Source organism: Malurus melanocephalus, unplaced genomic scaffold (genome assembly GCF_030028575.1).
Source record: "Malurus melanocephalus ecotype Western Australia unplaced genomic scaffold, MMel_1.1 scaffold_214, whole genome shotgun sequence".
Lineage (NCBI taxonomy): Eukaryota > Metazoa > Chordata > Aves > Passeriformes > Maluridae > Malurus > Malurus melanocephalus.
In genome coordinates this window covers 1,042,491-1,055,471 of record NW_026623446.1, presented here as the reverse complement: position 1 = coordinate 1,055,471, position 12,981 = coordinate 1,042,491, and the positions used below count along the sequence as shown (strand labels likewise).

Sequence of the window (12,981 nt, the reverse complement as noted above, 5' to 3'; positions counted from 1 at the left end):
TATGTCAGTAAAGGCAGAGTAATTGTTTCTAACTCTGTAGCAATTCTTAGGTCCAGTTTTAAATTTTTCTAGAACATTCATTTTTGCCTCTGTAGTAGCCCAAGTAATCCCAAGTACAAAATATCCTCTTTTTTGAACCTTCTGTGTATGGATACTGAATATTTACATGTAAGTGTGCATATGAAAGTATGTTATAAATGCAAGTTTGCATACATGCTGAACTTCCATCCCACAGTRCTGGAGTAACTCGTGTGTCCTCTGTGCTGGGCATTTTGAGGACAAAAYAGTCCCAGCCAGTCTTGTGGTGGCATGACCAGTCTTAATGACACACCACAAAATCTAACAGAATAGTCTGGAACAGAAGTAGGTCAAACCACATTCTCTCAATGAAGTAGGTAAAACTGCATTCCTCCCAGCTGGAGGAGGCAAATGTTATTAAAATTGGTCAGAATGGTGGAATGAGCCTTTCTTCCTTTCTGCAAAATGGCAAAGGACCAAGTAGTTTATATTCTTGAAAAGCTCTCTTCACAGCTCTCTGCCCACTCAACACCTTACTTTGAAATATTTCTTCTGCTGTGATTTGGAGGGAAAAGTCCTTGATTCAGCAGCCCTGCTTTCCCCTGCACCAAAGATTCTGTATATTGGGAGTTTCGAAGAGACCATTCTATTGGGGTTATGTAATTCCAGAGACTGCATTTGGCTCTTCAGGAGGTCCATGCTTGCCTTGGACAGCAATTTTGGGTGCATATGTGTATATCACTAAGAAAATTCTTATATTAAAGAAAAACCTAGAGCCTATSTGGCAATGTTGCAAGGCAAAATCTTTTATCTGTATGTGAGAGGATTTGTGTGAACAGGCAATCCTCTGACTGCACACCCTTGTGAGTCAGGAATCGCTTCCTGGCTCTTGCTGCCTTTCAGTTTATTGCTTCATACCTGACCTTTCCATTGTCTGGAACACAAGCCTTTCCACGCTGACAGGCTTGCTATTATAATATCTGCTGTATCCCCTACCGAAAAGCAAAGGAAAATTGAAAGAGAGAATTCTCACTTCATTCTCAGTGTCTTTGATAAGCCCAATCAGTCATGGTGCTGCTGGAACTGTAAACATAGAAATAACATCTCTTTACAAGAATCTTCTTTTGTTAGTAGCAATAGATAATGTGAACAAAATGAGTCTCCTGCATGCCTACTCTTTACTCTGTGTTTGAAAGAATGGGAGGCCTGTTAAGGTTTTTAAGTATAGCTGCTCATGCTGCACATCTTCCATTGATATTTCTATCAATAACTAATCTCCAGTACTTATTTATTTTCAGTCTGTTTTTCCTAGGGCTTTTAAAATTTCATGGCCTAATTTTTTTTTATATATTGCAAAGGATTACCCATGGAGCCTGCAGGCAGAATTTAAAAACAATATCCTATAAAATTTTGTTRTAAATAATTACATTACCTATGTGTCTTATCCCAAAATAACTATTCATGCAAAGTGCTGTAAGGATGGGGTCTGCAAGATGGTGAATGCTTCTGTACCTGAAAAAAGCAGATTGCACTCAAAATGTGCTAGAAATTACTTTTGTTATACATGCTACTTACGCAGGTAGTTAACTTTTTTTARCACAGTAATTGTGTGCAAGGTGAAGAGTGCTGGAGTTTTGGACAAAAAGTATGATTTTAAGTAAGATAATCTAGTTTCTTGTAATTATTGGCAATATTAATTTTCTTTCCAATATGTGGAGAAAAATGGTTTAGCATTCCCTCTGACTTGAATGTAGCAGAGTAAGAAGTCTCATGTCTCCTTTGGTCTGCACTGTGAATCCTTAGGATTCCAGTGTACTTATATCCTGTGCTCTACTTCTGTTTAAGGGTTTTTAAGTACTTTCTGTTTCAAAGAAGACATCTTGATTTACAAATRCTTAAGGTAATTCCTGATATTTGAAGATTATCTCCAAAGCTCCCTTACAGTCTCAGGTTGTTTCCAGCTCTTCTCTGTAAGAGGAAAGTGTAGGGGTGATGGTCATCAAGTGTGGAAATGTCTGCCATCTGGTTTTTGAAAGAAAATTTAAATTTTGAGTAGACATTTGGTGACACATTTAAATCTCTTGAGAKTTGATGAGCCATTCTTTACAATAGTTTGACATTTCAGTGATTTCTACTGTTACATTTATAAGGGAATTAACCTACCTCTACTCTGTAAATTACATTTTATTGCTACTATTTCAATTTTTTTTGTGAAGTTATATTTAGATTCTATTCTTGCTATTTTAAGGTAACATAATTCAGAATTTCTTCTTTTTCAAATTAATTTCCACGTTACTAAATTTTTAGTTGACTTCAGAACTGATCTTCACATTTTTAGGTTGATACTCCCCTTCAGGATTTTTGGTGGAGTTATGGTCTCAGGTCTGAGCTTTTAGAAGAAGTTAATGTGAAAAATGGTGCAGCACTTTGTAATAGCTAAGGAAAAACGCAATAAAATACAGACAAGTGATTTTCTGCTTAAAGTTTTGTTGCAGCTGTCACAGAGTGAAAATCAAACGTGAWGGTGATTGGTTGTGTGCTGATTAACTTCAACAAGAATTTACAGCAATTAGTTCTGGTTTGCTATAGAGTCTTGCCTGAGTCATAAATCCTTTAGGATTTGCTGAACATYCTGAACAAGTGAGTGAAGATTTACATTACTTTCCTTTACATTATTTTTTTCTCTGACAGCAGTCTAATGACAAGTTCTTGTTCGTCTGATGACATCGATCAGGAAGAAATCCAGCTCGCTTTGCAGGCTGCCAAAATTGCCACACGAGAGAAGATCAGATCTAGATTTCATGGCAGTAATGATCTTATTCACCGCCTTTTTGTCTGTATCTCAGGTATGAGAATCACTGAGTGTGTAAACTATTTTTTAGTGGGTTGGGTGRGATTAGGGTTTGTTTTTTGTTCRTTTTGTTTTGCTTTCTTGCACATCAAGTTGTGGTAGGAAGAACTGGAGATGAAGTTGCAGGAAGACTGGTTTTGATACCTAAGTTGCAGTCTGGTTTAGAGGGACCTGTTTGGAACTTACAGAATTAGAGATGCCAGAGATGATGACATCATAGACCTGTAGTGTTGAAAAATTTGGATTTGAATAAGGTTTGATTTTTTCCTGGTGATGCCCCATTGTGTTCAAGGAAAGAAATTTGACTTTCAGWTCTATTTTCATGCAAAATGAATTTCTCAGCATTTCCTGCTGAAAGATAGAGAAGATGTGTATTGACTTGCAGGTAACATAAAGACCAGAATGTAACTTGGCCGTTATGGATAGTTTTATCAGATACTCAATTTTTATTCCTAACGTGAGCAAGTGATTCCCTAAACATAAGTGAGGCCATTACCGGTAGAAACACGCAGATTTAAGTGCCTTTTTTAAGGATGGTGTAATAGTCTAGAAGTGATTTTTACCCATTTTCTCAAACTCTAAGGTGTTGCTGACCAGCTGCAGACAAACTATGCTAGCGATCTGAGAAGTATCTTAAAGACCTTGTTTGAAGTTATGGCRACCAAACCTGAAACAGAAGACAAGGAAAAGCAGAAGAAAGGTAACAGATATAAACGTTTGTTTTCTGTAGTGAATTTATATTGGCAGGCCAGTGGAGATCCATGAAMTATTTGACAAGAATTCCCTTGACATATTGTTACCTTTTTGCCGGGACTCACCATACAGTGATTTCACCTGAGTTTAAAAGAAGGCATGGAAACYAATTGTAAACAGGTTGAAGTCACTGTATAGGAACAGGAGTTTGTCTAAAGGCAAATATTAAAGAGTTAAAGCCTTCAGTCATTTGCTGTTTCCATGTTTCTATGTCTAACAGCAGCACAGTGTTTGTRGCCCATTTAATCAGAGCAAAATGTTTGGACTTCTTAGATTTAATTTTCCCCTGGTATTGTTTCACACTGGGTATGCTGAGTAAGATGCTGTAGTGAAGTAATTGAAGACTTTGGCTTCAAAATAGAAAAATAACCACATTTGGATTCTAGATACTTAAAGGAACCTGAACTAGATCATGAGCCAATGAAAGATTTTTTTTTTTTCTCTGTGACCATTTTTATTATGTCTTTTCTAAGTGTCAAGTCTGCTAACTTATCTGTTATAATAACCACATCATCCCAGCAAGGCTRCAATTACCTTTGACCTTTGTTATGATTAGAATTACCAGTGTATGAAGGTGATCAGAGCTCTGKTTTTTTCCTACTTCCTTTCCTCCAGATTGAAAACTTTTTTCTTTTTCCYGGTTTCATTTTTTGGGAAACACTTAGTTAAAAGTTGGACAGAGCAGAAAAAAACCTACACTCCAGTCCCAATTCTGCAGTTGGATAATGCACAACATRCATTGCAGTCTTCCATTTTGGTTGAAACTTCCAAAACAGTTTTATGGTGGCAGCCTATCATAATCTGAAAATACACTGAGATTTTTATTGTTAGAAAATTAAATAAATAAATGAGCTTAGACTAGAATTGAYCTAGTCAATCTAGAATTGCTAGAAAGAGAATACAAGAGCTCCTGGACCTTCAAATAAGAGTAATAAAGAAACTTCAKCTGTAAAGAATTATCACTGGGAAATATATATTAATCAATAGTACTTGGATGGATATAATTTGTAATGGATGAACTCGTGCACTAAAAAGATGGTATTGACAAAAGTAAGCATAAACAAAATGAGTGAAAGAAAGGGAGTTTTGGGATGAAGTTTCTCTTATATATGGGATTTGATGTGTGTAATTCACYTCGGGAATCTCTCATTGTTCTCAAAATCTACTTCTTTCAAAGGATCCAAGTTAAGAATTGGGAAATAAAATGTAGGATGCAGCAAAAGGAACAGAAGTAAGAGGATTGCATGTCCTGTAATAACAGCATCTTTCAATTCTRTTGTCATCCCAAAGAAGACTAGAGGAGACTTTTAAATCACTGTTTGTGTCAGGGTAAAGAAAAAGCAAGACGTCTAAGAAGGTGCTACTGTGGTTTAATCTCAGAAGTTCTAATATGAATCCTTTAAGTTAAAATTGGAAAAATATGAGTACTTTTTGAATTGTTTTACAGTTAATCATGGTTTAAGGAATGCAGCATTGGAAGACTGTGCTTTATGTCAAGAAAGTATATCATCCTCAGAACTTGCAGCAAAAGCCAGAGACGGGGACTTTGAAGGTATTTTCTTTCTTCTAAGAATTAAAATGAGACAATGCTGACGTATAAAAAAGTGATCACTAAAATGAAAAGTCTTTTAATGTTTGGTGCTGGAAAGTGAGTATAAAATGGTGTCATGCTTTGTTTCAGAGGCAAACTCAGATGGTAAACAGAGCATATTTCTTTTAGTTTTTTTTTTCTAACAGCCTCGTGAAACTCTTATCCACAAATTGTCATATTCAGTATGAATTCCTCTGTATCAGTGTAGATAGGGTCTGTATAGTAAAAGCTTTAATACAGTGTATCATGTTACAGCTAACAAGTTCCTGAGGGCTGTGTGAGAAGCAAACCCCAAGTAAGGTCTTTTCAGCCCAAGTTTAAGAGGGTTTTTATATCATTTGCTTTAGGTGGATGTGCTTCTTTATCCCAAGATAGAATTACCTTTCATATTTTCTTTACTTTTGTCTTTGATCAAAATATTTTGCTTATCATTTTCRTATTCTTCACCATATTATTTCATAGAAAAAGATAGTTTTAGGCAAGTCTGCTGAGGTTGCTCAGATCTCACTGAGTAYGTGGTAAGAGTGAAGAAAGCATGTAAGTCTCTTAAGTTTTGGTTGAGGTTCAAGTATTCTGAAAGTTGGCGAGTTGTTTCTCTTTTATTAACCTGAGCTCCTTCAGAATTAGTTAAAGGCTAAAGTCCTGTTGTGGCCAACACAGGATAAAAAATGGATTAAAAGACAGCAGAGCACTTGCAGTCAAAGAATAAGAAAAGAGATATATGAGATGGAGCAAACAAAAAAGCAATCAGCTTTGATTTTCAAGGCTAAGTGGTGGTTTCAGCACACCAGGAGCCCARTTATCAGAGCAGTAATATCTCTGTGGTCAAGTCAGAAATACAAGGCAACCATCCACTGTGAAACTGTATCTGAGCTTCCCAGAAACTCAAGTGTGCAGTAATTTCCCTGTGCTTTAAAACTTTGATGTATTGTTATCTATTTGTCTACGTACACTATTGTCCTTCCAGTGAGAGGTTTGGAATGCAGGGTGACAGCTGGGTGACAAGCAGTGCGTGCCTCTGCTTGTATGCAGAGTGTGACCAACAGAAAAGAAATATTGGTTCACGTCATTTGTAACAAAGATCAGAAATMATAGGGGGGAAAAAAGAGCTCTTAAAGATTAGATTTGAGAGTAATGCTACATCTTTATACTTTATTTTGTGCTTACATAAAACCCATGGTTTGCTTGCGTACCCTTCTTCTGAAGCTGCAGGCTAAAGGATCTAATCTATTTGGAACAGCAGGGCTAATTCATGTATAATGCACTGTAGAAATATTATCTCTTTTGGAGGGAGATGATTTGGAGGCAGATAAAGAACTATTCAGTAGTCATTTTAATTGATTTTTCTATTGTACTGTAATTCAGAATGTCACAGAAGGTGCAGGAAAGAACAAATCTTTAGGTGAAATCCTTACTCTGTATAGGCTCTCTTGCAAAAGAGTGTGAGATTATTCCTTCTCTACCATTTCAATTCATTGCCTTTTGTTTTGGATCGATGCTGATGCTGTCGCTGAATTTGACTTACAGAACCTGAAAGCCAATTATTCAGAACTGCAGGATGCTAAATAACCCTCTCACAGTGGATGTACATTTTGTCACGACAAAGTCACTTCTCTTCCTTGGCATGTTGCTCAGCTTTTAAGGTTCTTTAGCTTTTCATGGCAGCTGCTATTGGCAYAGGGAATGTTTTATGTTTGGAGAACTGCAGCCTGTGAGTTGGGATGTTATTTACTGGAATAAGTGGACAACAGTCTGGGTAGTAGGGTGATGTTATGGCCAGTAGAGCAAAAGGGGAATCCTTGGAGGTAAAAAAGCCCCTGCATCACCCAGGCAGTGAATCAGTTATATCCCTGCTCTAAGTCTATGGTAAAACCAGATCTGTAGTATTTATATTATATAAATAGCAGATCACTTCAGCAAAAACAACCCCCTGCCTTCACCTTTATTGCAAAATAGCAGGTGTTCTGGTAGTGCTTGCATGGTAGGAAGAAGATCTTTCTGGAATAACCAAGTCCCTTTTGAGTAAGTAGAAGGATCCAGAATGARCTTGGCTGCCTTGGCCCAGTGCTGTCCCATGCTAACATATCCTCTAAACAGAGCCAATTAGCCAGTGCTCCTTCATGTACTCTGCTTTTGGTACCCACACAGMCTCACTGGGAAGGCTTGGCCATGTCTGCTCCAGTCTCCTTGCAGGCTTTCTCTGGGAGCCTCCCTTGCCTTGTGTGTGAGAGGTTGTGCTGTAAATACCTGCTGGTACAAACCAGCACAGCTCTTCTGACTGTGKTGACTCAAGTGTATCTGCTGTTACTTGGCTCCATTCCAGATGGGCAGGAATTTTATGAATCCCAAAGACAGAGGATGCTGAGGAGTAYGGAGATGAGTTCCACCTTCCAAAGMAGAAGTCTCAGAAAGTCTATAAAAAGGGACATCTAAAGTGGGTCAATTTATTGGATTTACGGGAACTGTAGAAACACCCCTCACCTCCAATACGTGCCAGACCCTGTCCCTTCAGGTCTCTAGTTGTCATTGCTGGTAACATTGTACAGGCTTTTTTTCTGAGGTATGCAGGGATAGCTAATGGGATACATGGTCTTGCCATCCCTAAAGTATCCAGTGTAAGGCATAAACTTGCACCAGGACTTTAGCCTCAGCAGCCATGTGTCTTTTTCCCCCTTACAGCACCTCCCCACATACCTTCTTTTTGCTGRCCACTCTGAAAGAAACAGCTCCTGACATTTGAATGATGCTAGGATGCAAGTGGAAGATGTCTGGTGGTTAGGGCAACTTTTTGTGCTTGACCTTTGTGGCCAATTTCTTTCACTAAGCCTGGTGGGTTTGTTCTTCAGGCCAAATCTGGGCCATGGGCCATCAGCAGGAGTGCAGGAATACAACAGTTATAACTGTAAATGGATTCAACACAATGTCTGAGAGCATTGCATCAAAGTTAATAATTCCTTTTTTGTACATCAGTTCTATACCTCAGGTCACTCAGTTGTTTCAACTGAAAGTGAAAACAAATTAAAGCAAAGGAGCACMTCAGTAGCTCCTCCCTTCTGCCTCTGTGACAGAACATGCATCAAATTGAGAAGGTTCAGCCAACTACCTGCCAGGAAAGCTCTCCCCTGTTATCAAATAAATCCCTCTAACCAAGTGTAGCAAATGTTTAAGATTGTATTCAATTAATGGTATTAAACAAAAAGGAAAGCAAGCCCAGCAACCTGAACAAATAAATGGCTTTAAGATTGTATTGAAGGTTTCAGCCTCTACTCAGATTATGAAGATGAATCACTTGTTTTTGTCAGATTTCTCATTCTTACTGTGTATAAAACCCACCAGCTGGTCTGGGTCATAAAACAAATATGAATGTTTATTATGAGCCAACTGACATTGGCAAGGGTATGAGTTAAATCCTGTGACCTTCTGAAGGTTGAAATACAATAAACTACAGATTAATTGGCATTCCAAAACAAAAGCATTTTCAAAACTACAGATGAGCCCTGTGGTCTGTATGTTAATCKTTGCTGTCCTAATGCTCTAAGATTTTTTTAAAGGAAGGATATGTACTTCTATTTCATAGAATATAAAAAAAAAAATCTATATTTATAGGAAGAGAATGTACAAAAAAATTCCTATAGTAGAAGATTAATTTATGCAACATTCTGTAAGTAATTTTTAAATATAGTAAACTTTYCTGTCCTGGCTATATGATGGAGGTGTTGGTCAGTGCAATACAAAATTCTTTGTATAAACTCAAAGCAAATTGCAGTGGCAGATGCTCAGAAGGGAGGAGGGTGGGCTCTTGGCTGCCAGTGGTGCTTGCTCTGAATTGCAGTAAGAGCAGACAGGGGCTGTGTCCTGGGGACTTCCATAGTACTGCCTTTCTCCCTGTGCCCTGGTGAGCTACAAACCTGGTGAGCACAGGGAGAACATTGTTGGGAAGTTCCTGAACTCCAGCTTGGACAAACCATTGTTGGATGGCAAGGTGACTGAGGGTGGGCAGCATGGGTCACATGCAATGTAGAGAAAACCTCTGCATTTGAAAATGTAAGAAAATTGCTCTAACTAAACCCAGTACAAATGTATCCCTGTCAGGACAGAGCTATGTCATGCTTAAAATGCAGTACAGCTTTAGAAAGACCAAACACTGGGGAAGTAGAAGTTTGATGTTTTTCTGCCATTTATGCATCTGGCATCATATTTCTAGCCCTAACGAAAAACATGCTTTGTATTTGCCAGGAGATTCCAATGTATATACATAGGTGTACCCGCATGCAGAGTGACTTCTTAGTTGTTTTGTCTTCAAAATTATTGTCTTTATTTTTTCATTTATCAGTTTGTTGATGGGATCAAGCATAAGTGTGACCCTGCTCACCATATTTGGGAGCAATAGATTTATCTTTGTGAGTTTGATGATGTTAATACTAAACATAGGCAAATCTGAGTCTTACCATACATATATGTTGGGGTGACTTAATATTCAGGAGACTGATCTGTTATGATAGAGGGAAATGTGAATATTTTTAATGAATCCATTTAATGAAGTTAAAGGCAGGCTAAGAAAGTGAGTGTTGCTTCTTGTCCTAGAATAAGCATGAGGTATCTAGAAATCTGAAGATTTTCCTCAAGGAAGAAAGCATTATGAAGCTGTTGGTGCTCCATTGAAATGTTTGCTGTAGCATCTCAGCTCTTTGTGCAGCCATATGTGCATTTTCACTCCTTACCCCTCTAGAATCCGTACAGGGCTGCATTGCTTGCCACCACCTAGTTCCAACTCCAGACAGAAAGGATTTGCTGTGGCTGCCAGTACAAATACCTGTTTGTGCCAAGTAGGGTTAGCATCTGTTTGCTGCACAGCACACACTATTTCTCCCTGATCCCATGCCAGCCCACTCATTCGGGTCTAGTCACAAGCCCTGAGTGCTCTCCAGCCTGCAGTACAAGCACAGCTCATGAGTTCACAGTCCTGAGGCTCAACTTCTTGTTGCAAGAAGTCACCAAGTTAGGAAAACCCACCCRTGCCCCTGGATATGCAGAATTTCATCACCATGTCTCTAGAATTAGCTGTCAGCCCCAACTGAATGCTTCAGGTTTTCTTTTGTCCTCTTTGTGCCTGTGGTTACTCTGTTATTTATAATGATAACCAGCAACACTTTCTAAATTAAAGTAGTTAAACTCTTGCACAGTTCAGTGGCCAAGCATGTTCTGTCCACATAACTTTTCACTTTTTCCTTATTCAGCAGCTCTGCTTACACTCTGTGAGAGAAGAATCTTGCCTCAAATTCCTATATGGAGGCAGTGTTTTATAATCAACTGAACATATTTAATCATGCATGTAGAATTACAGGATTCTTACAGGTTTTAGATTATAGTGAGTAATTTGATCTGACTTAGGTTTGAAGAACTTGCTCAGAGCCTTTTTCCTTCTCAAAGGCTATCCYTCTTTATTGGCACTATATGGAACTTTAGAGATTTCCTTGCACTACTTAAGGGAAAATATCCCCTAAATACTGTAAAGCACAAGCTTTTTCAACTCCATAACATCATAACTGGAATTTTGGTTAGGTTTAAAACTTTCTGTGTAATAAATAAATACATGTATTGAGTGTTCTGTTATGTTGTAAGTAGATCTRCATAATCAAGTTTTTTTCTATCTTGCAATGGTTGGTAGCTCTTATGGAGAATATTCCTACTAAAGGTTTTATGGAAGATCCAAGTCTCTTCTCCATCTTATTTAAAGTAAAGATTTGACCCATATCTCAGTGGAAACCAGTGTTTTCTATGAGAGTTGCTCCATTTTACATAAATAATTGTTTTGCTGAAAGAACCRGTTGCTGATAATGTACTTGTACAGAATGGACACAGGATGACATCAATCAAAGTAATGTTGAATCACACAGAGCAGAGGCTTGAACCCAAATTTGCAAAGCTCTCTGTGTTGGTGAAAGCTTTCTAGATTTGCACTGAAATTCCATCCTAAGAAAGCTATTTGACAACAGGAGCTGAAGCTCAGAAATTTGTACTTCTTTTCTCCCTCACCCCCAGAACTTTCATGAAATTATATTAAGCATTTTTTCTTTTTAAATTTCAAGCTGGCTGTAATCAACACTGAATCTACTGAGCAAGGACAAAGATTACTTTGGTACGATTGCCTCTTAGAAATCTGACATCAAAGTCAGAGATTGCCAAGRATGACATGTGGAAAATGAGGTGTGATGAGGGACAAAAAAGGTTCATTTTACTCTGKCAGTTGAAGGGAGCGGTGAAGTCAAGTCACCTTAGTTTTCTACTTTCTGTGGTTAAWACTGTGAGAATTTACAATCCTGCTTTCATCAGAAGAGCTCCAGCAAGGCCATCTGACCCTTTTTTCAGCTGTGAGGGTAATGCACTGTGACGGCTGCAGCGGTGTAGGTTCCACAGGCTGCTGTAGGAACAGCCCTCTCCAGGTTAGTTTGGTACAAGTGTAATCAGGGTTATTTTGCATGATGTGCTCTGAATTCTAACACACATCAATGCAGRAGGATGGATTTTTCAGCTTTCAGCTGCAGTTCTGCATGAGGAATACTTGATAAATACAAAAGATGCAGAAAGGGATCATTTCTCTGAATTGTCTGTCTGTAACACAACCACCACTACAAGCTTAGAGTTTATCACTGCTCTTCACCAGGGAGTCGTGGTGTGTTTGTTTCTGATTTGTTTCCTACCACAGTATAGATTTTCTAGCCTAGGCCTTCTGCAAGCTCCAGCAATTTTGGGAATTGTTTCTCTCGCTGCATCMGTCTCTTGTGTTTCAGCACCATTGAATGAACTTCAGCTTTCTGGTCTAATGTTTCAGTCATCACAGTTGATGGATCTGGGTCCAGGTTCTCTTCCTCTTGTGTTCTAAGAGATAGTGATGATCTTGGTTTTCTAGGATTAGATGGGACTGCATTAGGTCTATTGCACATACTTAAACAAAATTAATTAATGTGTTCTTTTTGACAGTTTACAGTGTTTGTGATTTTTTCATCCATAATTATGGTTTTCTTAAAGCTCCAGCATCTTGGGTTTATGTGACTTTTAACTTTAAAAGCAGAAAATGATTCTAGTTAATGAGATGGCATAAACATTAAAGGTAATTCTGAAAGCTACAGCACAAAATAAATAAAAAGACTGTAAAATTTTGTGATGTATGAGAAATTGTAATGCAGGATGTTTGAATAGTTAAGAGCCTTTTTCAGTCTTAACACTACTTAATTCTATCTTGTGCCTTTTCCTTTCTCTAAACTTGTTTCTTATTCATTTAAATACTTGTTTCTCTACATTTCTCTGCCTTTTTTTCTGTGCATGCTTTTAATGTTTTCTTCTAAAATTTGTTTCTGTAGTCTGTCTCATTAATCCCTTCCTTCCCTTCCTCCTCCTCTTTGATGTTTGTGCTGTGGACTTCATCCKTTTCCCAGCAGACTCCTCCAAACTCTCATTGCATGATAAAGCACTGGGCCAATTAGCCCACGAACGAGGTTTTCCCTCTCTCCTTGTCCAAATCCCCGAAGCACAGGCAGATAATGCTTCAGAGAGTGGATGTTGCTATTTGCTGCAGCATGCAGAGCTAATGGAGCGGCGTAGCCTGGAGAAGGACTGTAAGATAAAAAGCCCGTGGATGCAGTGCTGCTGCCCCGCTCCCAGCGCATCTTCAGGCTCGTGCTCGGGGTTTAATTCGTGGAACGCACTCTCTGCTCCTCGTGTTGAAGCTTTATCCCCTCATGAGAGTGCTCTTCAGAGGATATTTCAA

General features: G+C 38.4%; 1 protein-coding gene across 4 annotated transcripts in view; it reads left to right on the top strand.

Moving 5' to 3' along the window:
• ZFYVE28 (zinc finger FYVE-type containing 28) overlaps window positions 1–12,981 on the top strand; it is a 148,550-nt gene that overhangs the window by 128,904 nt on the left and 6,665 nt on the right. For 2 of the 4 annotated variants that reach the window (XM_057374047.1, XM_057374045.1), the window contains 3 exons: window positions 2,713–2,864; window positions 3,453–3,569; window positions 5,070–5,174. In XM_057374047.1, coding sequence (XP_057230030.1) covers window positions 2,713–2,864; window positions 3,453–3,569; window positions 5,070–5,174 — 374 coding nt within the window. Of the gene's footprint in view, window positions 1–2,709; window positions 2,865–3,452; window positions 3,570–5,069; window positions 5,175–12,981 lie in introns of all 4 variants that reach the window. The other 2 variants (XM_057374046.1, XM_057374044.1) reach the window with 1 other exon arrangement.